We start from the raw sequence: 24,928 nt of genomic DNA, 5'->3' as shown, positions 1-24,928 counted from the left end.
AGTGTTTGCTTTGCTTCGTATGAAGACCATTTATAAGGAAAGAACTCATTGCGGTTTTGTAGCAAATTTGAGATAACGTAATGCGTCTTCACCAAAACAAACTACACATCCCATCATGCTCTACGCCTCCCACTTGCACGTCCTCTCGCAAGGTGGGCGTGGCTACAGAAGCACACCGTCACTGAGTGACAGCTGGCTGTCACAAAATGACTTTATTCACCGTTCGGTCGAGTAACCGTCGGCAGGTTGCTCGCGCAGCTTAGGTACATACATCTAACTAAGTGGTTATTTAAAAGGACAGTTACAGTATAGGAGAGCTCTTTCTCCACGGAGCCCGGTCATGGATGAACCTGCAGGGCCCGGCGTGTTTTTCAACAACAACAATAACTCGATATTGCAAACTGGAGGAAAAGGAGCAGCACCCGAAAGCGACGGTGGGGACGCGGCAGGAGCTCAGTACAGCATCCCGGGGATCCTGCATTTCCTACAGCACGAATGGGCCCGTTTCGAGGTGGAGAGGGCACAGTGGGAAGTGCAGCGAGCCGAATTACAGGTTAGAAGGGATGCCCGAACACGCAGACTGCACGTTGGTCGGCTCGCGCACAGCAGGCACGCGCGTTCCGTGGAACGCGTCGGTCATTTCGAACGCCGGTCGCGAGCTCGCCAACCGTCGTTTCTCTCAACCGTCAGTCAGGACAGTTCGCTAGTTAGCTGCTCTACCGGCTGCTCTTTAACGTAGCCAACTCGCTAGATACATCCTTCGCCGTCAAGTACTAAACAAGCCAGTGTGTGAAATGGCAAATAAACTGAATATATATTTAAAATTCATGTTAACATTCCTGTAGTTAAGCATCTTTTGGGGGGTAGCAGCTAGCTCGCAGCTGCATGTCTAAACGTCCCTCACGGCGGGCTGTGTTCACTTTGAGTCGGTTGGCCGGCTAGCGGACCTAGCACGTAAATTAGCTCGTAAACAACTTTTAACGAGTTGCAGTGCTGCAATGTTCACGCCAACTAGACTCGACTGCCGAATATCTTGCCGTAACCTAATCTAGGTTAGCTGGCCATAAGTTAGACACGTCGGTTCGTCTGTTTCATTTATACTGTAGGGTATCAGCGTAGTTGTTGCTTTGCCTGCACGTTTAAATTATGATTGAGCTGAGAAAGAAAATGTCATAGCTGGCTAGCTGAAGCAGCTAACGCTAACTAGCTGTTCTACAGGCAACATCTCTCATGAAATATGGGTCATTGTATTTATTTGTTTAAATATTTTGGTGAATGCACCTTTTTGAGCCAGCTTTGGCTATTTGTTACGTTAGACTAATATAGCTAGCTAATAATTGTTTACAAAATCTAGATCAGGATGCAGTGTCACTCAGGTAGTTGGCTTTCTTGACTTCCGCATGTGTGCAAGGCGTCTGACATCACCAGAATGATGTAGCTAGTTTTCAGTATGATGTGAATTCATAAATATCCATCATTTAGCTTTTAAAGTTTAAACCCCCCCTCGACTTAAGGATAGTAGGACGTTAGACGACCTGAAATGGTCCCAGCTACAAGGCCCTTCAAGAATACAGTTGAATTGAAGCTACTCATCAGACATTCTCCACTCCGCTTCGCCTGATATTTGACCATCATGTCCTTTTGGATAGACACCCTTGATGTATGCATCCTGATGTTTTGGGGAGAATATAGCATTGCTCTTGCTCATTGTTTTCCATTTAGGAGTGAAATGCAGTAGACGTTATTAGACAAAGATGAGATTTAAACTTTTAACCAGGTAAACCAGATTTAACCAGGAGAGTTAACCTTTTAAATCCTGTAAAGCGCTTTGTGACAACATGTGTTGTGAAAAGCGCTATACAAATAAACTTTTAGATTTTAAATCAATCAATCAATGATTTTTCTTGTAAACTTGACTGATCCAGTGAAACAGTATGTGAAATAGAGTTTGATGTGTAGTGATAAGCTCAGAAACCTATGTTGATGATATTTGTTGACTATTTTCACAGTAGTTTTCCACAGCCGATTTACATTAGATTGTAGGTTCTGATTATGGCTCATCTGTCTCTTTCTCAAATGTCCGGTGTTGTCTTTCACTTGGTGACACACCTGAACTTCAAAAAGGTGTTCTTGTTGTTGTTTTGTTTGTTTTTAAAGAAGTGGAGAGAAAGAGGAAAGCTCTCCTGCCAGATTTTTGGCTGGCAGTGTTCTTTAGTCTTCCGGGGGCGAAGATTGTATGAAATGGTTGCTTTCCCTTAAAGCCGGGTAAAAATACCTATGAGTAGGTGGTGCTGGCGTGGGGTAAAAGGGCGAGAGAGAAGCACAATGGGGTGTCATGCAGCAGCAGGAGAGACTGGAGATCCAGCTGAAGCTGCTGAGGTCCACAGAGGCTCGCTGCATTCTGCACGGCGTGAGATGGAGTGACGCGGAGACTCAGCAGCCCTCTGATAAGTGGCCACCGGATTAATGTTGCAGGAGGGTTTTACCTGCATGTTTCCCACTGTCATTTATTCCCTGCATAAAAAGAGCTGTTGGCAATAGGGTAACTTTGCAATGTCCTCTTGATGGGCTGATCTCTTTTTCTCTTTCTGTTTGTCTCTCTCTCTCTCTCTCTCGGTCTGTCTCTGTCACTCACACACTAGGAATTATCTCAATCTTTGTCTTTATCTTGCTGTCTTTACATTTCGGGTCTCTCTCTCTTTCCTTCTCTTTTCACCTCTACCTCCCTCTTCTCCTCTCCTGTTTCTCCCTCATTCTTTCTCTCTCCTTCTTGGTCTGTGTCTCTTTCTATTTCTATTGAATTGTTCAGTGCTGACAATCACTGATTGTCCAGTTCTTGTAATACAATCTAGAACAATGTATCAGAGGGGATTTTTTAAAAACAAGAATATATGTATTAATAATATTTAATAATGAATAATATTTCTTGGGCTGATGCTTTATCTTGAAGTACCTTTCTTGTATAAACGGTGCATGTGCTCTGTTGCTAGTCCTCAGTAAGAGTGTGTTAAGAGGCTTTAGGTGTGTGACTGAGTGGTGCAGGAAGAGGTCCTGCTTCTCTCTGGAGTCCAGCTCTGTGAACGTGGGCTGTTGGGGAAATCACACCTCATGGTGATCACCAGATATCAGAAATAACCAACGTTATGCCACCTGCGTCTGTCTCTCTGTCTAGCCGGTTGTTGTGAAACACCGAGTGATGAGTAGGCTGATGCATGGCCGGTGCTACTGCTTCGGAGCACAAGCCTGTGGGTGGAGGTTGGCGTGGGTGGAGGTAGGCGCGCGTGGAGTGTCGTGCCTGCCTCTGGGCTGTGGAGCTGCGCTCGAGCGTACAACATACGACAGCAGTGATCTTGTGGCTGCTTGTGTCAGCTCAGATGATGAAGGCTTACGTGCTCCGTGTGCAGCGTGATTTAAGTTTAACTTGTGGCAAGATGCATTGAGCACTATTCTGGGACTTATTGAAATATCGCATTGTCTTGTAACATCCTGTATTGCTCCATGTTTCTTCTTCTCTGGTTTGAGCACTTTGTGCTCTTTGCTACAGGAGGTCAAAATTTTGTAATTCTTTTGAGGTATCAGGACTGATTCCTGTATTTAGCAGTATCCTAGCAGCATCTTGTACTCCAACCTATTGTACTAGCTATGATGTAAGAACTCTAGAAAGACGTTCTGGTTAAGAGTGTCTGCTAAATCCTCTGTGTGTGTGTTCGAAGCAAACAAACAAAAAAAAAAACTGAATGTGCACTGCTGATTGGTTGACATTGTAATTGCGCCAAAAAGGAGTACCAATCACTATTTGAATGTTTTCTAGTTCTCTTCCTCTCATAGTAAACCACAAGATTTAAAAACACGCTCCACCCATCTCTGTCTCTCTCTCTGTCTGGCTTTCTCTGTCTGGCTCTGTGCATGCACACACTCTTGCTCTTTATATTTTCACTCACACACTCTTATGGTCAGTAATTGCAAGGTTGTTGTGTGATGGTATATATCTTTGTATTAAAGTCACATTCCTTGTTGTGCTATTGTACTTGGCCTGTTTGCATTGAGAGCCTCTCAATTTAATTTAATGGAGACTGAATCAGAACCAAAAATACCTTCCATCGTGTGTGTGTGTTGCTTCACCACAACTTGAGTTTAAATTAAAATTATGTAATGATGCAAAAGCCAATAAGTGATTATTTCTGTGTGGTTTTTTTTAACCATCATCCTCAGCACGATCTGTATTTAGGTTTGAAATTCTAAAATAAGTCCTGCAGCTTCACTCTGAGAATAAACATTATTCTCACTCCAGTCTCCCCAACATATCACATGTTAGTAGTGAAGAATCAAAAGCCCTTGAGGATCGTGAGCACGCCTGCCCTTGGTATGTGGGGTCATGTAGTGGAGCGGGTCCTGTCTGCCTTTCTCTCCGCACCACATGTGAAGGAGGGGCATGCACGTTGCTCCTGTTGCCTGTGTCTTCTTCCTGTTTCTCTCTCTCTCTCTCTCACCTTGTTCCCTTTCTGTCAGTGTTTCATCTACACTGCGGCTGAACCTGTTCTCAGTTCTCTGGTCTGTGTAATGCGTAAAACCAGACACACTCCCATTTCATCTTTGGCGGTGATGGAGGGAGCTGCAATTGAACTTCAGTATATTTGAATCACCTTCACATCAGAAGAACCAGCAGGTTTATAAGAACCTGGAAATCTCTGGGATCTCTTGGACTATAGTGAAGGCTTCTCTGGCTCATTCTCCTCATCCTCCCAAGCCCTTCCTCTTCCATTTGGACATCTGACGGGCCTGGCTCCAGTGACCCACTTCCTGTTTCCTGCTTCTCTGTCACGAGTGACGTGTGTTTCCTGTAGTCTGCAGTTGGATGGTGTCTGCCCCTCAGACCATTATGCTCCAGCGATGATGTCATCTGGACAGTGGTGGTTTGGGGGGGGGTCTAGGGAAGGAAGCTGTGTCCGAGCGGTCAGCTTTTTGCTGGACTGAATTTCCTGATTGGTCCATTAATATCTTCTGGTCTAAACATTCCTACATTGTGTTTCCTGAAAATACCTTCAGGTGCAGCTAAGCAGCCTGCCGCAGACAGGTCAGGTATTACTGGTTGGTGGTTTTAAAATATTCAGTACTTTTCTAAAAGCTAAAGGATCAATTTACAGGATCTGTGGTATGGCCACAGTGCATTAGGTCAGTCTTGGCCAGGTCTGTTATTCCTAGTTTCTCAAATTTGGAAAAAGTGGAAATCATAAATCAAATAACACATTCAGAAATTACACTGATTATAATTTGTCAATAGTGAAAAACCAAAAAACCCTTCTTGCAAACATCCTCTAGAGAGGATGCAGGTACCTCTCCATCATTATCCACTCAGTCATTCTAAAGTGGCTAGGCCAGACCAGTGAGGGTCCTGACACGGGTCCGGACGGCCCTCTCCCACTGCGGGAGGAACCCGGGACTACCCCTCATCCCAGCCCTGTCAGGGACGGGCGCTGTGACTGCATCAGTATGTATGGCAGCTGGTGTCGAGATGAATGAGTCCTGTTGTGATCAAGTGTGCTGACTGGTTCCCGCAATTTCCTGCACAGGAAGTGACCTCGGTTATAAGGCATGGCACCATCAATCCTTACGAGATGCGACGAGCTGCTAGCAGAAACGGAACAAAAGATCTCTGGGGAATATCGGAGTCGCAGCACGAGTCTGAGATCGTCTCTCTGTCTCTCCACAACAGACCTTCTTTTGCTTAACTGTGGCACAGACATTTGGAGCTAGATGCTGGTTCACAAGTAGCCGAGTCCCTGGACCGTCATCGGAGCGAGGCGGTGCGTGGGCAGGGTGTGATGTTTAACTCGCTCGGACCTCGCCGAAGGTGTTGAAAGTGAGACGCAGTCAGAGCGTCTCAGTTTTCAAAGGCTGGCTAACGCTAATTAGAGGCGCCTTCCTTTCCCAGGGTTTGGTTCGTGCTCTCCTGTTGAACTCCGCCCATCTGCTCCTGTCTGTGTGGACCAGACCCGGCTTTCCTGTCCACCTTACCAGGCCTGTTTCCACGTCCTCTGGTGTGTCGTTCCTTCCACTAAATATGAAGCAGTGAAACTGGTGACCACAAAGGGATGAAGCAGTATGCTCCTGCTTCAGCCTCTCCTGCCTGGTAACCGCTGCCAGCTCTTTGTATGTTTGGTTTTTTGTTTGTTTGTTTGTTTTTGTTATTGGGTCAGGCAGCCATGAGGAAGACGCGATTTAAAGACACGAGCATCACCAGCCACATCACGTGTGAGGTTTGGATCAGGAACTCCAGACAGGCCGCATGTGGACCGCATGTTTCGGGGGCGGCGTATCGCCCTCCGTCCAGCAGTGACGACGTGGCCGGCGTTCTGGTCCGGTCCCGGTGCCGGATGGGCTGTGACGGACCCGGGGTGCTGGAGCTGTGGGAAGAGGGAACATGCCTCTCCATCAGCAGCTTAGGGCTCTGTAGAACAAGACCAGGGGAAGTGCAGCTATGTCACAGGAAGTGAGGCGTGGGATTAGTGATGCAACAAGCAGCTTTTAATCTGTGGTGGCGGGCTAGCAGGAGCTGACCTCCGGCCGTGACCTCCGGGACATTACTGTAACGCCCTTTGACCTTCCACCTCTGTGTCTTCCTTCTTCCTGCCTTTTCTGTCCTTTTACACCACGCCCCCCAGGCAAGGAAGACTGGGAATTGGAGTGTTGATCACGAATACACTTATGAACCAGTCTACTGTCAAGACGAGGGGGCAGATGTCTGTGAGCAGTAAGTGTGTTACCCTGTTTGACTGAAGGTAGCCCTGACAGCAGCATATGACTGTATCGTTACTGCTACTTTTACTGTTCTGAATTCCCCAGCAGGAATTATAGTTTTGTTTTTCTTTTTCTATTTCTTTTTTTTTTTAAACCTTTTTTAATGATTTTGTTCCTTAACAAAATTAACAAAGAAGGTTAGAAGGCCATATTTTCCTACATGATATAGACAAAAAAAAAAAAAAAACCCGCATCCGAGTCTGAACAGGGAACATCAATCAGTAGATATAAGTAGACATTCAATAAAGGTATTTGGAACCATTTTTAAACAGTAATGCTGAGTGTGCATATGATAATGTTGTATTCAATTTATTACTGTGAAAAGGGCAGTTGTGTGTAGATGTTATTCTGGACTGGAAGATACCGATGCAGCGTTTGACTCGTTCTGGAGATCTGAGCTTTAGTGACGAGGGTGCTATGATCTAGTCTCCTGCCTGGAAGAGGTGAGGTCCAGGGGGGATGAATCATCTGTGATTCTCCCAGCATGCATCTGTGATGGGTCAATATTTAACTCCGCTCGGTTCATTGTTCAACCATGACCCAGCGTTAAATAGTCAAATATAATAGTTTTTGTTTGTTTTAAATGTAGTGGGAACAATATCTGCAAATGTCTTCCTACTCACACCCAAACATCTGCAGTTACTCCATGCTTATGGAGTGTTTCACCTCAAGTTGTGTTAGCACAGTTTTGTTTGTTGGACGTGTCCGCTGTCTGCGGTCAGTGAGCACGTTTGTTTGAACAGAGACGTGTCCTTGATGTTGGCAGGATTTTTCCACTACGGCGTAAAATGGCAACAACCATCCAAAGCAGCACGCCTCTTTTTCACAACAGTGAGTCAGAATCCCATGACTCAGGATTCTGAGGTCAAAGAGCAAGAGCCGGCCACTTCCTGATAGTCTGAGCTCAACAGCGTACTGACTTTTGGTAGGGGTCTAGAGATGCAGATTTGGGTTTAGTGGTGGGAGGGGTTAGAGTAGGATTTAACACACAGGCTTTGGCTCCTACAGACCTGATGATCACTAGACGTGTTGAGTCAGGTGCGTTTGTTCTGAATGTGCAGTGGTGCTAGTGTCCAGTGGAGTAAGTGGGAGGAGTCTAGGTGGAACTGGGCTTCACTTCCTCTTGCTGGGTAGGGTTCTGTTCCTTGCCTTAATCAGTCAAGATGTAAAATAAAATGGTTATTTATTTACTTATAGGGAAACGTGTGATTTTTCAGTGAAAATCATTATTAATCTCATTTGTCCTCAGTACTGTTAACGGTCAACTCATAAAGTCTGTTAGTCAGGTAGCCCATCAGTGTAAAAAGCATGAGGCACTTTATTACACAGCTTCAGCCAATATGGAGGTTTATGGCCGTAGGAATATGGGCAATCTTCAGAGAGGGAGGAATAGAAAAGCAAGAAATTCTAGAGGATTTCTGCATGGCACAAATGAAGTCTGAGTAAACCCGGGCGCGTTCTTCCCTGGCGCTTCAGCCCAGGAGTCCAATTGGCCCTGACTGCTCTCGTTCTGAGGGACCGGTCCGGGCCTGTCCGTCTGCGTGGCAGGGGGAATCGCGAGGATTCCCTTCGTGATCGACACCTGTCTCATTTGTGTGCGTGACCCGAACCATCGCGAGCTCCTCGTGTCCACAGTGATGTGCGAGGAGATCGTCCGCCGGTAGCTCCACCCCCCACCACACCCCCACGGCGCATGGAGGAGCAGCCCGCCTACGTCCTGGAACGCCTGGAATCCTCTCACCCCTTTATCGAGCACGGTCAAGCGGGGGCCCATGGCAAACGTGCCAACAGTTCGAGCATTGGCCTTGTGTCTGTGTTGTGCTCAGCCTCTTTCCAATGCAAATGAGGAGGGAGTGTTGTTTACACTGGTTGTGAACGAGTTCTTTTTTGTTTTGTTTTAATTTGTTGGTTCAGCTGAATGCCGTAATGTCTCCAAAACCACTGGGTACGTCTAACAGGATGCTCACTGCGCACGCATGCCAAACATCTTTATTGCAGGGTTTATCTGCATAGTGCAAACTTCTTTGACATGAGTATTGTAAAGGCCAGTATCGTGATAATGATTACCAGATGATATATTGTGCAGCACTGGTGCCAACTTTGTAGTGTCTGATCAGAATTTGGTCGTGGCAGTGCCACTTTAGTATGATGCATGGCTCTACAGCCAAATGCCACTTTTATATTAACCAAGTTCTTTTCATTCCCAAATGGAAGAACTTATTTATTTTTATTTTGGTGTGTGTATGATTTCTGTTGACGGTAGTATGATGGAATGCTAGATGATTCTAGCAGAAGGTTGTGTGTTGTGCAAGAGTTTTTACCCTGCGTGCTACCAGACCCTCCTGCTGCCTCAGACAGCACCTGAACTTTGGTCCCTGCCAGACCGGCCTAATTAGCTGTTAATAGGCCCTCAGAGGAAGAGTGAAGGAGAGAAGGAGAGGGAGACGAGCACAGACAGGAGGAGAGAGAGAGAGAGAGGGAACGAGAGAGAGTGAGACACACACAGAGGGACTGAGAGCCCATTATCCACTCTCTTTTAATAATGCACTCAGTGTGTTCCCAGGATAGAGCGTGTCCTGTCCTTGCTGTGGGTGGTGGCGGCGTTCTTCTCTCTGGTTGATACATGGTCATAGCAGCAGGGGGGCACTGAGAGAGCACTGTTCCTCTCTTCCTCTCCACCACTCTTCCTCTCCACCACTCTTCCACGGTTCCACGGCCGTGGCTCTGTGCACGAGCCACCGGTCTCTCTCTGCGTCTGCGTGGCGGAGGAAAGGGAGTGCGTGTGCGTGTGCACGTGCGGCGGTGCAAGCTTTTGGTGGGTGACTTAATTAAGGGCTTATCTTGCCTGAGGCTTTATTAGGAGCTTAGCCACTACTAATCAAATGGCTCCGCCCAGCTGAGGCTCCGCCTTCATTCTCCTTAACGCCTTCCATTTTGCTTTCACATCTTGCTTCTCCTTCAGACGGCCACGGACGTGAGGACCCGGAGCCGCTGCCTGACTGTGTAGGCTCCTGGGGAGGATCGTGGGACGGTGTGCCGGAGAGCGGGCGGAACAAAGCCCATGTTATTTAAAGCGCCGGGCAGATGAGGTGGTGGTGCTGCTTACAAACCCAGTCCAAGCGCTTCCCTCTCTGCTATGAATGAACTCAAAACTTGACCCTCAGCCTCTCTCTGATTGGCTTGCCCTGGCCCTGTTGCATTCGGAAAGATCAATTCATTTTCACTAGGAGTGACAATTGGCAGAGACTTTCCAGTTTAATATTTCATCCGTTGGTTGTTTGCAGGTTTGTTAGGTGTTATTTTTTTATGCTGTAGGCATCCAAGCATTGCCGCTTTTGGTTTTGTTTGCGTATATGTTTTTATTGTTCTTTCTGTGTCGTGTTTACTGCTGGAATGTACTGGATGTACTGTATCCATCCAGCGTCTGTCTACACTGGTCACAGAAACAGCCGTAATGTTGAGTCACTTCCAGAAGCGTTTGGGGAATTTCTGCTGTATTTTTAGGCATTGATGACCTCATTTCAGTCGGCTTCTGCCGTAGAGGAGGGGACGGGCGGGGGACAGATGAGATAAGAGGTCGCTTTATGTCGTCTGGGTCATGGTAATGCCAAGGAGGAACCTTGTGTGAACTCCACAAGAATTAGGTCCTGTGAGAAATGTCCTGTGACTATTTTGTTCTACTGAGAAGGTTCTGGGAATACACGATTTTGAATGTGTTCATCTGCTTGTCTTTGCTTCTGTGAAGCCTTTCTGAGAGATGCCTTCAAGGGGACTTGAGAGCGCTCTTACCCCATGCCAAAAGAGAACGTCCCCAAACACATATTGGTTCCACTGAATTATGCTCCTTCTCTTTGAGGAAGAGAAGTTCTGTGCCGATGGCATGATTTTAATACAGTGTCCTGTCCAATATGAAGCAATTTGAGAATCCTGAATGGAATTTCACCCATGAAACCTCATCATATAGATCTCAGTTATCCTCTCTGAGCTAGTTTTAGCACCCAACGCAGGGTCTATGGGTAACTCGCGTTCATATGTGTCTTTCCACGCCACCATGTTCTGCTCTTAATTGAATGTGAATATGAGAATGTAGCATGAGGGCGTTGCCCCCCAGAGGTTGGATCCGCCCCTGCAGTCGCCATTGTCCTAAAAGCTCAACATGTGTGCACACTGTCTCCCCCCACAGGCACAGGTGGCGTTCCTGCACGGAGAGAGGAAAGGGCAGGAGAACCTGAAGAAGGACCTAGTGAGGAGGATCAAGATGCTGGAATACGCCCTGAAGCAGGAGAGGTGTGATGGCACCGCCTTCGCTTACCGCCGTGTCCTCATTCCCATTCGCTAAGGGCTTGCCGGCAAACCCAATACCCTTTCTATGACATCATCAATCAGTCACATCGAACACCTTCTATGACATCATTTATGTCATAGAAGGTGTTCTGTGTGTTCTATAAATTATCACATATGTCTTAAGTATTGTAGATATTTTTTTCTAACCCTAACCCAATACTAGTGTTTAATGTGTAGTGAATGCTAAATGTTGAGATCCTATAAGTGGTTTTGGTAGTGCCAAGTTCACATTCATTACCACTATGGCCCTGTCAACACTCGTACAAATCAGAAAGGTGTCTGAAACAGAAACCAATTAAACTTCCAAAGTATTTAAGTCGTGTGTTCTTTTGTTCTTTTTTTTTTTTTTGGTGAAATTTCATTCTTTAGCACCCTTGCTTTAGATATGTGGCTCAGTGCAGTGTAACCATAGCAACAGACCTACACATCACCTTTCTTCTCTTCTGTTTTATCGTCCGGTGTAAGGTGTCGAAGGGATCTGGTAAGATTTCTCACCCAGCTCACCCAGAGGCACTCACCCTGCAGCTGGCTAGGGTCGCACCCACGGTGTAGAGCAGGTGTAAACATGCTGAGATCGTGGGGTCAATTCCCATGGCGCCCACGTACCACTGTGCTGATATAGGATGAGTCACTCTTCCTAAGATCTCTGTGTGTCGGGCAGAACGGCTTAAATTAACCTGGTTTGATGTGATTAGGTGATTTAGGCTGGATCACCAGTGTAAGTGGATTTTTTTATTATTCTTTAACAGCACTTTTGCTCACCCACATAGCTTCTTTTGTCCAAGTCTGCCAGGTGTTTAATTCAATCAGCAGGTAAAAGATTGTTTGTCTCGGCACAGTAATTCAGGATTTAGCACTGCTACTACTGCTAATGTCTGTGTTTGTTCATAATAGTCACGCGCTCTACTTTACATCAGCCCTGTTTGCCTTGTTTTGATTCGCAAGCCTATTTGAGGTGGGTGCTGGTGCCTCCCCTAACCTCCTCAGGCCATAGGAAACTGGTCTTGTGACCGGAGGGTCGTGGGTTCGATTCCCAGACCTGAGGCCTTGACTGAGGTGCCCCTGAGCAAGGCCCTAACCCTCAATTGCTCACTTGTATAAAAATGAGATAAAAATGTAAGTCGCTCTGGATAAGGGCGTCTGCCAAATGCCATAAATGTAAATGTCCCCTGGTAGTCCGTCACCCAGGATAATGACCGATGCGTCTGGTTTCCTAGAAGCTTGATTGTTCTTGTTAAGGAATATTGTGATGGAATGTTGGGATCACTCACGGAATGCAGGAAGATTCCAAATTCCGAAAGGAATCGTGAAGCTGAGTGTCTGAGTGAGGCGTTGTGTGCGCTGGGCCTGACATCCGGACCCACACACAGAATGCATGCAGATTTCTTCATGACTTGTGGGATGTGTTTACAGTTGTGTGAAACTTGATGCGGGTGATTAAGCAAATTACGTGCAGGAGTCTTCATGGTATCTCTGTTTTTCTTTCAGGGCGAAGTACCACAAGTTAAAATATGGGACGGAACTAAATCAGGGTGACGTTAAGCTGCCGAGCTATGACTCTGGTAAGCCTTGAATTGTATTTTTCTGTATGAGACTGTGTCTTCTCCCTTTCTGTCTGCTGCTCCTGTGGGTAGAGCACAGGTAGCACAAAATGTTAACAACGCCAAGGTCATGGGGTTGATTCCCGTGCAGTGCACACACACACACACACACACACACACACACACACACACACACACATACACTGCCTGAGAAGTCTGTGCAAGTGGCTCTAGATTAAAGTGTCCACCATGTACTGAATTTACTGAATATCTCGTTAGATGGGGGGGGGGGGGCTGTTTGTTGTTTAGCTTTAATGGAAGGTTGAAAACTGCAACCAAATTGTTTAGATTATAAACCTTAAACAGCATACGAGTGTGTCGGGTGCTGTTGTGAACTTTGTTGCCTGGCAACCTGCCTGACATCCGTCTTGAGTTTCTGCTCCAAGCATGGTGACTGGTTTTGTAGTTCATCCAGCTGATGGAGAGGTGTCCTGTTACACTGACGCATTAATTATTTAATCATTTTAAACATTTCTGAAATGCTCCACGCTGCTGCATGAAAGCAACAGTCTGTTAAAACTTTTCACCCACAGTGTGTCACCCTTTTCACCCTTGCTGTCAGTGACGTTGATTTATTAGCTGTTCATTTGCATAAGGGTCTCCTTGTTCTCTGATTGGTAGCTCTCTTGAAAAGAGGAGAGAAGGGGGAGGAACAGGGGCGTGGGTAGGGCCAGGAGAGGTCCCGCCCACTACACCTGCCCTCTGTCTGCTCAAATCAGACCTGACCCAGGTTCCATATGGGTGTGTGACTGGATGGAGTCAATTCAGTTCACACACACACACACACACACACACACACACACACACACACACACACACACACACACACACACATCCCTCATCTGCATGTCGTCAGTACAGCTGTGCTCTTCCTGCATAATAAACAGTTGGAGCTCTCAAAGACCTGTCAGTCACAGACAGGGCTCTTCTCCTTAATGCTCATATCAAAGAGACTAAATGCGGGTGTGTGTGTGGTGTGTGTGTGCGCGCATGCGTGCGTGCGTGTGTGTGTCTGCACGCTTGTTTCATCAAAGCCTCATCTGTGTTTAGTCATCTCCGTATCGTCACAAGCTCATCATCACGGGTTCACATATATCACATTCTCTCTCTTTTCTTTGTTTTGCAGACGAAGGTAATGAGAAGGAGTCTCCTGGCTCTCTGAACAATCAGTTCTGCTGGAAACAAGGCCGGCAGCTTCTCAGACAGTGAGTACATTACCACCACCCCCTCCAGCCGTACAGCCTCCTCGGTTTCTGCTAACCAATCGCAGTATCCGCTTACAGTAAAGTGTTTCCCATCGGAGGAGGCTCGGCCGTTAGGCCGGCCCAGATCGCTCTCTTTGAGCTGAGTCATGGGTGCCCGGGGGATTGTTGTTCCTCTGTTTACAGCGAGAGAAAGGTGAAAAAGGAGCATAGATAGACTTCCTACAAACCTGGATGTTTTAGTTTTATTCGTTTGTTTTCATTTTTGAAACTTTTCCAGATGTGCAGTGTTGAGAATGTCCTGCAGAGGATCCTAATTATCAAAGTGCCTCTGTGCTTAGAGGCGCTGCTAGCAGCAGTCAGCCAACCAATCAGGTGTCTTTCTCTGACTGAGAGTGAACAGCTCAGCAGCGCCCCCTTCTGAAGCACCCCCCCCTGTGTGCTGCGCAGTCCTGACACTTCATTCATTACTGCATTTCATAGTGCCAAAAAACACCCCCCCCCTCCCATCAGCCAATCAGAGAAAAGTGCAATCGTGGGAAGCGCTATCAGCAAGAGAACCTGTGTGTGTGTGTGTGTGTGTGTGTGTGTGTGTGTGTGTGTGTGTGTGTGTGTGTGATCTGCCCCCACGTTCTCACTGCCTAGGCACGCATGAACAATGTGTGCTCAGATGTCACACCTCCAGCTTGAGAAGTTCTCCATGTCAGTGCAGATGGACTGCGCAACATCTCTGAGCAACATCTTCTGCCCAGTTTTCGGTCAGGCTCACGTGAACGCTTATGCAAAGGATGATGGCTTATCGTCTCTGCTGTCAGCCTCTCTGCCCACAGTATGAACTTTAAACATGTCCACTCCTAGGAATCCATGTTGATGTAGTGTGGATCATATGAATCGTTAACATGTGCCATGCTCTACATCTGCAGACGTGAGCCTTCTGTGTTATGATGAGAATAAACGAAGGCAGCAAGAGATGATCTTCCTCTGATCATCACCGGAGATATTATGCAAAGAAGCAGGCTTGGTGTGGTTTCTCTGTCTTACAGCGCCCTCTGCCTGTGTGTGCAGGTACCTGCAGGAGGTGGGCTACACGGACACAATTCTAGACGTCAAGTCCCAGCGAGTGAAGGCCCTGCTGGGTTTGGGGGGGGATGGAGCCGGCGATCGGGCCGATCAGGGGCCGCTTCTCAACGGCACGGACACGGCGCCCAAGGGGGCCAGCACTGCTGTGTGAGTCGCCAGAGCTTAGTAGGACTCCGGAAACCGGGGCCTCTGAAATATTTACACAGTGCTTAAGTGTGTCAACTCTCAAAGATGTGATTGTAGAACATCAAAAACTAAAAGACAAGGTTTGAATGAATCCCTTGTAGTAATAGTAGTTAACCACCAACAAGTGTGTTTGTGTGTGTGTGCGTTCGTGTGTGTAGCAAGCTGGAGCTGACTGACCCCAGTTCTGTGCTCGAGGCGTTCAAGTTCATTGAGCGTGCAGCTGCGGAGTTCAGTGATGAAGACGATGACGAAGACAGTGATGGCAAAGAGAAGAGCATGATTGACTCCAGAACGGTGAGCACACGGAGCACGCTGCTATTGTCAGGATCACCACACCACCTCCACCTGCACCCCCGTCACACACCACACCCCTGTGCACGCCCGTTTGTCTTGCACCGAGGCAGGCCTAATCCCACCCAGCACCAGAAAGAGCTCCACCCCAAGGGGGCAGCTTCACTGCTGTTTCACCTCTGTCCTGATGGGCATTCCTGATAGGCTAATGGGCTGTCCTGATAGGTTAAAGGACCTGTCCTGTTAGCTTGATGCACCACGTCCAGTCTGGATAGCACACCTGGTTGGCGTGGCTTGCAAAACTCTTGGTCACCTGGTTAAGGTGTGTTGGGAGGTGGAGTTGAATAAATATCTGAAGTGGTTGTCCTGAAGGGATCAGTATTTGTCGATTTGGGAAATTTCAAAATGGATTGTATCTGTATGGACTGTGTTACCCTTTCATGTGCAGATCGTGAGGAAGAAGCCCTCCTCCTCTTCCTCACCTACACACATCCCCGGTCGTCATGTAAGCACGGATCCCGACGCAGACGATGTCTTGAAGGACTTTGAGTTTCTGTCCAGCACGGAGGACATGGACACCTCCCCCGAGTCCAGGAGCGCAGGAGATGGCACAGACTGGGGTGAGACAGTGCTTAAAACACCATAAAACGTAAACACCGTAGTTTTTTTGGAGTGTATTTATGTAAAAAAATTTTGTAAGTGCCATAGTGCTCCATTAGCTGAGGATGTTCCCACGGTGACCTGCATGTGAGGGATCTGAGCTGTTGTGTTCTCTCAGAGTCAGGACCGGTCATGAACATGTCAAACACCTGACTCTCCTGTGTGAATGAGAAGTAGTGCTTAGGATGGTGAGGAACATCAAAATAAAAGTAAAGATACTTTAAATTTTCAGTCATAAAAGCCATAATACTCAAGCCAAAGGTGCCTGGCTCCGTTAAAGCACATCACTATCTTGGTCATTAAATCATCACAGATCAATTTAGTCCATCTCTCCATCTTGTTTATTGTTATTCTTTCTTGGCCTGTTGATCGATGATACAAGATCTTATTCTCCCTTCATATTTGGAGTTTAACACCCACACACTGCATGACCCAACATGGCCGTGTTCCAACACTAATTAATCGAGCCCTCCCCAGTCCGCTCAGGTGTTGGAGCTCCCATTGTCATCCACCTAAGATCTCCACTCACGCGAGGTCAGAGACGTAGTCATTTAAAATGCGTTAATGTTATTTGTGTGGTTTGTGTCCGTTTGTTGTTGTCTTTGCCTTGTCCCGTGTCTCTGTTAGGCTGGTTCCTCCAACTTCCCTGCCCCTGTGTTAATGTCTGTCAGGGATTGGCTATCTTCTCAATTGTAATCTACTGAAACTTCCTCAAAGACACAAGTCACTGCATTTTTCTGCAGTACTGACATGTCACACACACACACACACACGCCCCCCAAACTCAGAACAGTTTTAATCCGTTCTCACTTCGTGATATAAGGACACCAGAATCCCTATTAAAGAAAAATTAACAAATCAATTAATTAATCGTTAACTAATCTGTTAACGAATACACCCCCCACCCCACCCCACAATATCCCAGTATATCAGAATATCTCTCTGTCGGGGGGTGAAGGCCGGCGCCCTGCCGGGTCGCCCCTGCCTCCGCATCCCGGCCCTCGGCTGAACCGCTCTGCTGTGTCTTGTGCCCCCGTGTAGAGAAGGAGAAGCATCAGGAGCCCCTGTCTGAGGCCTGGAACGTGGACCAGGGCCTCATAGCCAAGCTCAAGGAGAAATACAAACAGGAACGCAGGGTGAAAAGGGGAGTGAAGAGTAAGTGCACCTCCTGGCCTCTGCTCCTCTCTCCCCCTCCTCTCTCCTCTCTCCTCGTCTGGGGCAGTGAAAGAGTCACGTTAGTAATAACCTCCCCACCCGTAATGGTGGTGGTTAAAAGTAGCAGGACTTGATGCGGACAATGTACTCGGGGTGGTGGTTTTTAATTATTGTTTTTATTTATTTATTTATTATTTTTGCTGGTGCTTGGTTTTCCCTTGGTTGGTCCTAGCTACGTTCTTTATGCTCTTTGTGTGTGTGTGTGTGTGTGTGTGTCTGTCTGTCTGTCTGTCTGTCTCTGTGTGTCTTTCTGTGCCTCGCTGATCACAGTTTATCTTTCGTTTCGTCATCCACCTTTTCTTGTCCTGCAGCCCTTCAGAATGCCCCTCTGCTCTTCATCGTTCCCGTCCTCCTCCTCCTCCTCTCCCGTCGGGGTCCCCTGCCTCCCTCCATTTTGCCGTCCCTCGCTTCTGTGTCTCATTTCGCATTCATCTCTTAGGCTCTTTTCAAACTTCATTTCTTAGTTCTGCTGGTGAATGTCCAGTGGTCAGGTGCCATTTTTCCCCTTCTGATTTATGGGGCGGGGCTTTATCTCTACTCACTGTTTGTTGACCAGATTTCCTCCGCAGGCTCTTTCCACTGCAGTTTCTTTCCTTTTCCTCCAAGCACTTGGGGTCGAGTTGAACTGGATCCTCCCAACCCCCCCCCCCCCCCCCCCCCCCCCCCCACCCACACACACTGTTCCTCCTACTCTCACACCTGTCCGCCGATGACCGCAGCGGGTGCAGGTACACGCCCCACGGTGCAGGAGATCAGCTGCCTGCTGATTGGTCCCCTTCCTTAGTGAATGGTGGAGCTGGCTGGGGAAGGCGGGTGGTGCTGCTGGAACGTGTAGCTGCCCTGTTGCCCTGGTGACCTGGTGCCCACACCACCCCACACACCCACACCACCCCCCACACCCACCCCACACCACCCCCACACACCCACACCACCCCACACACCCACACCACCCCACACACCCACACCACCCCACACACCCACACCACCCCACACACCCCTTGCTGACCTGGACTCTGAGAGCCATCATGACTGTCTTCGGGACTGGAGTTGAGAATCGCTGCTGTTGGAGACCGTTGGAGTTCAGCGGATGTAATGTGGATGTACGATCCCCAAGGGGGTTCAATGCTTCCCCACCATCTGGTGGTGGTGCCTGGCCAGAACACAGCCAACGCTGGGCCCATCCTGGCTCCAAACATAGAGTTCTGCTCCCCTTTTTTGGATAAAGCTCGACTATCGTCTCCTGCTAGCCTTCCTCAGACCCCTCATGGCTCCCACAAGGTGCTAATGCATTGTGTTCCTTCCAGAAGGCCTTTCCAGAAGGCCTTCCTTTTTATTTGGGATGGATTATATCACTTTAGCTCTCTGATGACAGAGTAATTTATTAATGTCCCACCGTTATCGCTATCAAGGTGAGGGTATCTCTTACAGCATCAGAAATGCACCCTTTTTGGCAGAGAGGGAAGGATGTTTAAAACATCAGACCATTTCTCCTCAGCTAAACGCTCAAATGAAACGGGAAAACTCGGTGTCTCTAGCGGACATCCAGTGGGCTCTCTCTGTTGCCTGACTCAGTGATGACTCCTGCTAGCCTGTCAGCGCCTCAGATGTAATTGCTACACGACTTCCTGTCCAAATGAACTGGCCTTCCTACTATGAGTCTAATGCCTGGGGGGAACTGTTCTAGGAGCCGGGCCTTCAGTGCTGGGGAGGAGCTTCAGTAGACGGGCAGGATCAAGTGATTTTCTGAAAGAGCTGTCACTCTCCATGACAATAGTGTTTTCATGCGAAACCATTCTACCGCACGGAACACAAGACCTCACACACAAATTTCTTCTGAAGATGTATTAGCTTATTTTCTTAATTGTCTCTCTCTCTCTCCCCTTCCCTTCTCTCTCTCTCCCTCTTTCTCTCTCATTTGCTCTCTTGCACTCTAATGTTTACTTTCTTTGGTCATGTTCTTCTCTGCTACTCCCTACTTTCTTTACACCTTCCCATGTCACTATACTTCTCTTATTCACCTCTCTTCCTCCCTCTCACTCACCCTTCTCCATTCTCTCTCTCTCTCTCTCTCTCTCTCTCTCTCTCTCTCTCTCTCTCTCTCTCTCTCTCTCTCTCTCTCTCTCTCTCTCTCTCTCTCTCTCTCTCTCTCTCAGGACCGAACCGCTCAAAGCTGCAGGACATGCTGTCTAATCTAAGAGACACAGATGAACCAGCCCCTCTGCAGCCCCCCGTCACTCCACCCGCTCGGCCCAACACCACCCGCTTCAGTGAGCATGACGGCAGTCGGGCCGATGAAGGTGTGTCCCCTAACTCCACCCGCAAATCCTCACGCTGTCTACCCTGCAAACCCTCGCACTCTTCACCTGCACACTCTCCACCAGCAAATCCTCATGCTCTCCATCTGCACACTCTCCACCCGCTAACGTGTCAAGGTTCGGTCACGGTGAAGAAGCAGGCAGTGATGGCAGCTGTGTTATTCCGCCTCTTGCTCTATGTTGATTCTTCTCAACAAACTACAACTAAGTTCGAAATGCAGCCAGAGTGTGTATGCATCTAGACCAGTGCTCACAGCTCCCCTGGCAGACTGATAGCACAGATCATCAGCTGATCTTCCAGAAGGGCCGAGCTTGGACATTGAGGCTTGAAGGACGCACGCATGTTTTTGTTGCAGTGGAAGCTATCACTTTCCCTCCTCCATCGGGCAAAACCTTCATCATGGGTCCGGAGGACACCATGGACACGGGCGAGCTGGGGCTCGGAGAGTTGGCGGGGCTCACCGTGGCTAACGAGGCAGACAGTCTCGCCTACGACGTGAGTGTGTGTGAGGTTAACTTGGGGGAACATCTCTGTGACTGAAGTGGTAATCTTAGGCACTTAGTGTTACATTGGTGGATTGACCTGATCAACCCTGTGAAGCTGGAACTGAAATATAACAAGTAGTATCTTTCCAGTCTAAACTCTCATAATGCCCTATTCGTGTCCCAGAGTTAAGAGTCCTGGGTCACGGGGCATAGTTTGTTCATCAGTAGCAGTGTAGTACATCACACAAGGACTTTGTAGCTGTAGGAAGATGTGTAAGGAATCCCTGCCTGCTACAGTACAGGAACAGAAGAAAGCACAGCGTGGACTGGGAGGAGATTCATGTAGCCGAAATCTAGAAACACTGTGTAAAAAAAAAAAAAAAAAAAAAAACACACACACACAAAAGATGTTGTTTCTTTGCTTGTTTTTTGTTTTTTTTTTGCTGCTGTTAGTGTTCTTTATATTTATTTTACTCATAACTGTTGCGAGACTGACGCACACAACACGACTCCGCCCCTCCCAGATTGGCAACAACAAAGACGCTCTGCGTAAGACGTGGAACCCCAGGTTCACCCTGCGCAGTCACTTCGACGCCATCCGCAGCCTGGTGTTCCACCCCACAGAACCTCTGCTCATCACGGCCTCCGAGGACCACACGCTGAAGATGTGGAACCTGCAGAAGACCACACCCGCCAAAAAGTGAGGAGCTCCCTCCAGTGGTCGGAGGCCAGCCTTGTGTTTTTTACATGTAGTGCTGGACCAAATAGATAAATAATTGAATGTGGAGATTTTATTTCCATGTGAGTGATGTGTTTTGTCGGAACTTTTGTGTCTCAATAGGAATGCCTCGCTGGATGTGGAACCTATTTATACCTTTAGGGCACATAGGTAGGAACATTGTGTGTGTGTGTGTGTGCGTGTGTGCGTGCGCTAAAATTTGTTTGAGTAAGCATATATCTGATCTGTGTGCGTGTCCTCATGTATGCATCTTTTGGATGGTGTGTGTTGCAGGGGTGCAGTGCTGTGTGTAGTGATGAGTAACACGGGGGAACAGTGTTACAGCGGCGGTGTGGACGGCACCATCCAGTGCTGGAACACCCCGTCATCCAGCATCGACCCCTACGACTCCTACCGTAACTCCCCACAACCTTTCACTCCAACATATGCTCCTCTCTTCCGTCTCATCTCTCTCTCTCTCTCTCTCTCTCTCTCTCTCTCTCTCTCTCTCTCTCTCTCTGTTCCCACCCACCTTCCATCTGTCCGTCGCGTATCTTGTGCAGACGCTTCCATGTGACCTCACTCAGCCCGTTCTGAACTTGCGTGTAGCCACACACGTTCCAGCTGTAGTCACGCGTCTTCTCCCCCGCCCTCCTCCCTGCTGTCATCAGAGTCGTCTGTCCTGCGGGGGGCGCTGTGCGGCCACGCGGATGCCGTGTGGGGTCTGGTGTACAGCGCCGCTCACCAGCGCCTCCTGTCGTGTTCGGGTGATGGCACGGTGCGGCTCTGGAGCGCGTCCGGCACGCAGACGGCCCTGGCTGTCTTCAACGAGAGCAAAGGTAACGATGGCCCTGTCCTTCCCAGAAACCTTTGCTGTATTTTAAGAGGGTTGCCCTCAACCCTCAAGGATATTATTATTGTAATTGCATGTTGTCTTGAACTCTCTGTGCGTGCGTTGTTGTGGTTTATGTCCAGAGCTTGGTCTGCCGTCTTCAGTTGATCTGGTGTGCAGTGATCCAGCCTACATGGTGACCTCCTTCAACACCGGCCAAATAGGCCTGTTCAACATGGAGACTCAACAACTTGTGCTGAACCTGGAGTCCACAACTGGATCTGGTAACTAACAACAAAACACAACCACCATGTATAACCGAGCCTAGGAATCCCTCTGAGCAGAAGAACTGGATAAATGGTGTCTTTGGTCTTCGTGTTCGGCCATATAGAGTGTGGCCATCCTGTGTTAATTCAAACTCTGACGTCTAAGGAAGCCCTTTGTAACAAGCTGTGCTTTGACATTCATTAAAAAGCTGTAAAAAAAAGCCACTTTCTTTTCTCACCAGGCACATCCTGCCAGATTAACAAAGTTCTGAGTCACCCAACTCTCCCCATCACGATCAGCGCACAAGAGGACCGTCACATCAAGTTCTACGACAACAACACAGGTATCGTCCTCTCCATGCTATAGCGCAGTACAGCAAGCATCCATTACAATCCTGCAGGCCCACGACGGCTGCAGAGACCAGAGATGTGATGTCACAATAAGCAATAAGAAGGAACTGTGATGTCACAATAGGAAGGAGGGTTCAGTTCAGAGTGATGCTGGCCAATCTGCTAGGTCACATGTACAGAACTGAGCACTTTGTAGCCAACTGTACTGAAAGGTGGAATCGCTCATTAACCTTTAGAGCACCCCCACGTGTACATTCATGGCATTTAGTGAACCCTCATGTCCTGAGAAACTTACCTTAGATGCTAGCTGTCTCCGTAGGTGAAATTTATGCTAGTGTACTAGGCCTGAGTGTACAGTTAAACCTAAGGAGATGGGTCTTTAGACGTCACTTGCTCAAGTCTTCACACTCCTCTCAAGGAGGGCCGGTTTGTAATTTGCTGTTTTTGAGATACCATGCACACTGAAACGAGCATTTGCAGGTCCGTTTTGTTGATGTATTATATTCGCTGCCTGAAAACGAGCGGCATAGCTGCGTCCTGGATCAGCTACACGGCCCCAGCAGCATGTGCGGAGAGGCCTGTTGAGAGTGGTGTGAGACGCTGAGACAGGCAAATTGGTGGCGTCTCTGGGAAGACGTGGACGAATCCTGCTGCAGTTATATGAGAATAGCCGTCCACGTGTCCAGGTTGTGTAACACGTATAACCTAGAAAGCAGACGCCAGCAGATTGTTTTTGTTTGTTTGTTTTTGGAACTAGAGAATATGCCCCTCCGAGTGTCACGTTTTGTCGTATTGTAATATTGGGTAAGAGCTGAAAGATTTCGTGTTGTTTTACTGTCCTGGCAGGGAAGTTGATCCACTCCATGGTGGCACATTTGGATGCAGTTACAAGCCTTGCAGTGGATCCAAATGGACTCTATTTGATGTCTGGAAGTAAGTGCTGGTACACTATGTATCAGTGGATTTATGGGACTTATGTGAGGTGTATTCGACTCACTGAGCTGAGGGTATTTTTGGGGAGGGTGTGGTTGTCGAGCGTGGCAGTAACATTACTACCACTCCGCATTTCAGCTCGTCTGATAATATTTCCATTTGACCTCTCAGGCCACGACTGCTCCATCAGGCTGTGGAACCTGGAGAGCAAGACGTGTGTCCAGGAGTTCACGGCCCACCGCAAGAAGTTCGACGAGTCCATCCACGACGTGGCGTTCCACCCGTCCAAGTGCTACATCGCCAGCGCCGGGGCCGACTCCCTCGCCAAGGTGTTCGTATGAGCTGCGAGCGACCTGCCCCCTGCAGCCCCGTCCACCGGCACGGACTGACCAATGGCAGAGAGCTGGTGCTCGAAAGGCGCAGGTGGGGGACCAATGAGTGGGGCTCATCCTCCCAGCCCCCACTTCTCCTCTCCTGTGTTCATTTATTTTTTGTTTTAACGGAACTTAGATTGCAAGCCCTCCGAGGTCGGTGGTCCACAGGGCTATGATACTATGACGGGAGATCCACACAGGAGCGGAGCTCTCCAGGGTGAATGCTTCGCCTTCCTCCTCCATAATCCAGGCAGGCCTGGGTGCCGTGGTAGCATCCGTACACAAACGCTTCCATAACCAGGAACCATAGCCAAACGTAGGTGCAAACAGGACTCGGCGACCAGAGGAGGAGTTCTGTGGCCCCGAGCACCGCACCTTTCTGGGGCCACCATGTTTCTGGCGGCGTGCGACTCTTGTAGTGCCAGAGGAGGGCCCGACTCTCACCTGACCTCCCTCCCTACTGGCGTCTGCATGGCTCCCACTGCCTCTCCTCTGCAACTTCTCACCTCCTGTCCTGCTGGGGAACGCCGGGGATCGTGGGTAGGCCGGGGATTGTGGGTAGGCCAGGAGAGAGGACCTCCTTCAGCTCACTGCTTCCGCTGCGGATGATGTTTCGCCTCCATTTTGTTTAATTTTTGTTGTTGTTGTTTTTGTTTGTTTGTTTCCTCCTTTTTAAATGTTTATTGACAAATGTGCCTTTGCTTCTGAAAGGTCTTGAAATGTATTTTATCTTTTTTTGTGTGGGGTCAGGAAAGGAACAACAGCCCGAGTAGGACAGTGTTGTCCATTTTAACTATATAGTGCATTGGATGTATAATTACAAACATATTAATAAACAAATATATATTATATATATATATATATTCAGTCTTAAACCTTAACGTTTAGTGAGAACTGCTCTTTTTGATACTTTGTTGAATTACGTGTGGTATGCACTGCACTGTAATGCTGGCAGTTTTAGAAACTATTAAGCTAAACTCTCATTGTCTATTACTGTTGGACAGAGGTCAAGCAGAAAGCTTAGGGTATCTCCTATCTCCCAATAAACCAAGGGTTGGCCATTACACTGGTTTCTAGCGCATCATTACACAAAAGTTCAGGTTTTACAAAGAAGTTGTTTTGTTGACCGACAACCACACACACACCCAGGCTTGCTCTGGGGTCTGGTGTAAGATTTTGGGAGAAGCTTCATCATCCAATATTCAGACTTACACATGCACTGTGGACATTACAGATGATGCACACAGCAGGAGAAATATGGCAGCTATACGCCTGC

At 48.1% G+C, this 24,928-nt stretch overlaps 1 protein-coding gene across 3 annotated transcripts; it reads left to right on the top strand.

The window, feature by feature from the left end:
• The first annotated feature begins 181 nt into the window (after positions 1–181).
• On the top strand, positions 182–24,716 carry LOC143522383 (striatin-like). 3 transcript variants are annotated; one of them, XM_077016119.1, is made up of 18 exons: positions 182–553; positions 10,982–11,085; positions 12,631–12,704; positions 13,870–13,948; positions 15,011–15,172; positions 15,370–15,505; positions 15,951–16,122; positions 17,204–17,317; positions 19,531–19,674; positions 20,049–20,188; positions 20,703–20,878; positions 21,020–21,067; positions 21,191–21,312; positions 21,568–21,735; positions 21,872–22,012; positions 22,237–22,338; positions 23,192–23,278; positions 23,450–24,716. In XM_077016119.1, exons 1-18 carry the CDS (start codon positions 341–343, stop codon positions 23,617–23,619), a joined length of 2,352 nt encoding a protein of 783 aa, XP_076872234.1. In that variant the 5' UTR covers positions 182–340; the 3' UTR covers positions 23,620–24,716. The 3 variants fall into 3 exon arrangements, with proteins under 3 accessions (XP_076872234.1, XP_076872239.1, XP_076872245.1); XM_077016130.1 differs by lacking the exon at positions 182–553 and adding an exon at positions 6,218–6,751; XM_077016124.1 differs by lacking the exon at positions 17,204–17,317.
• Positions 24,717–24,928: the final 212 nt, after the last annotated feature.

This window comes from Brachyhypopomus gauderio, chromosome 1, assembly GCF_052324685.1.
Source record: "Brachyhypopomus gauderio isolate BG-103 chromosome 1, BGAUD_0.2, whole genome shotgun sequence".
Lineage (NCBI taxonomy): Eukaryota > Metazoa > Chordata > Actinopteri > Gymnotiformes > Hypopomidae > Brachyhypopomus > Brachyhypopomus gauderio.
The sequence above is the reverse complement of the archived record's forward strand: the minus strand, read 5'-3'. Positions and strand labels throughout refer to the sequence as shown.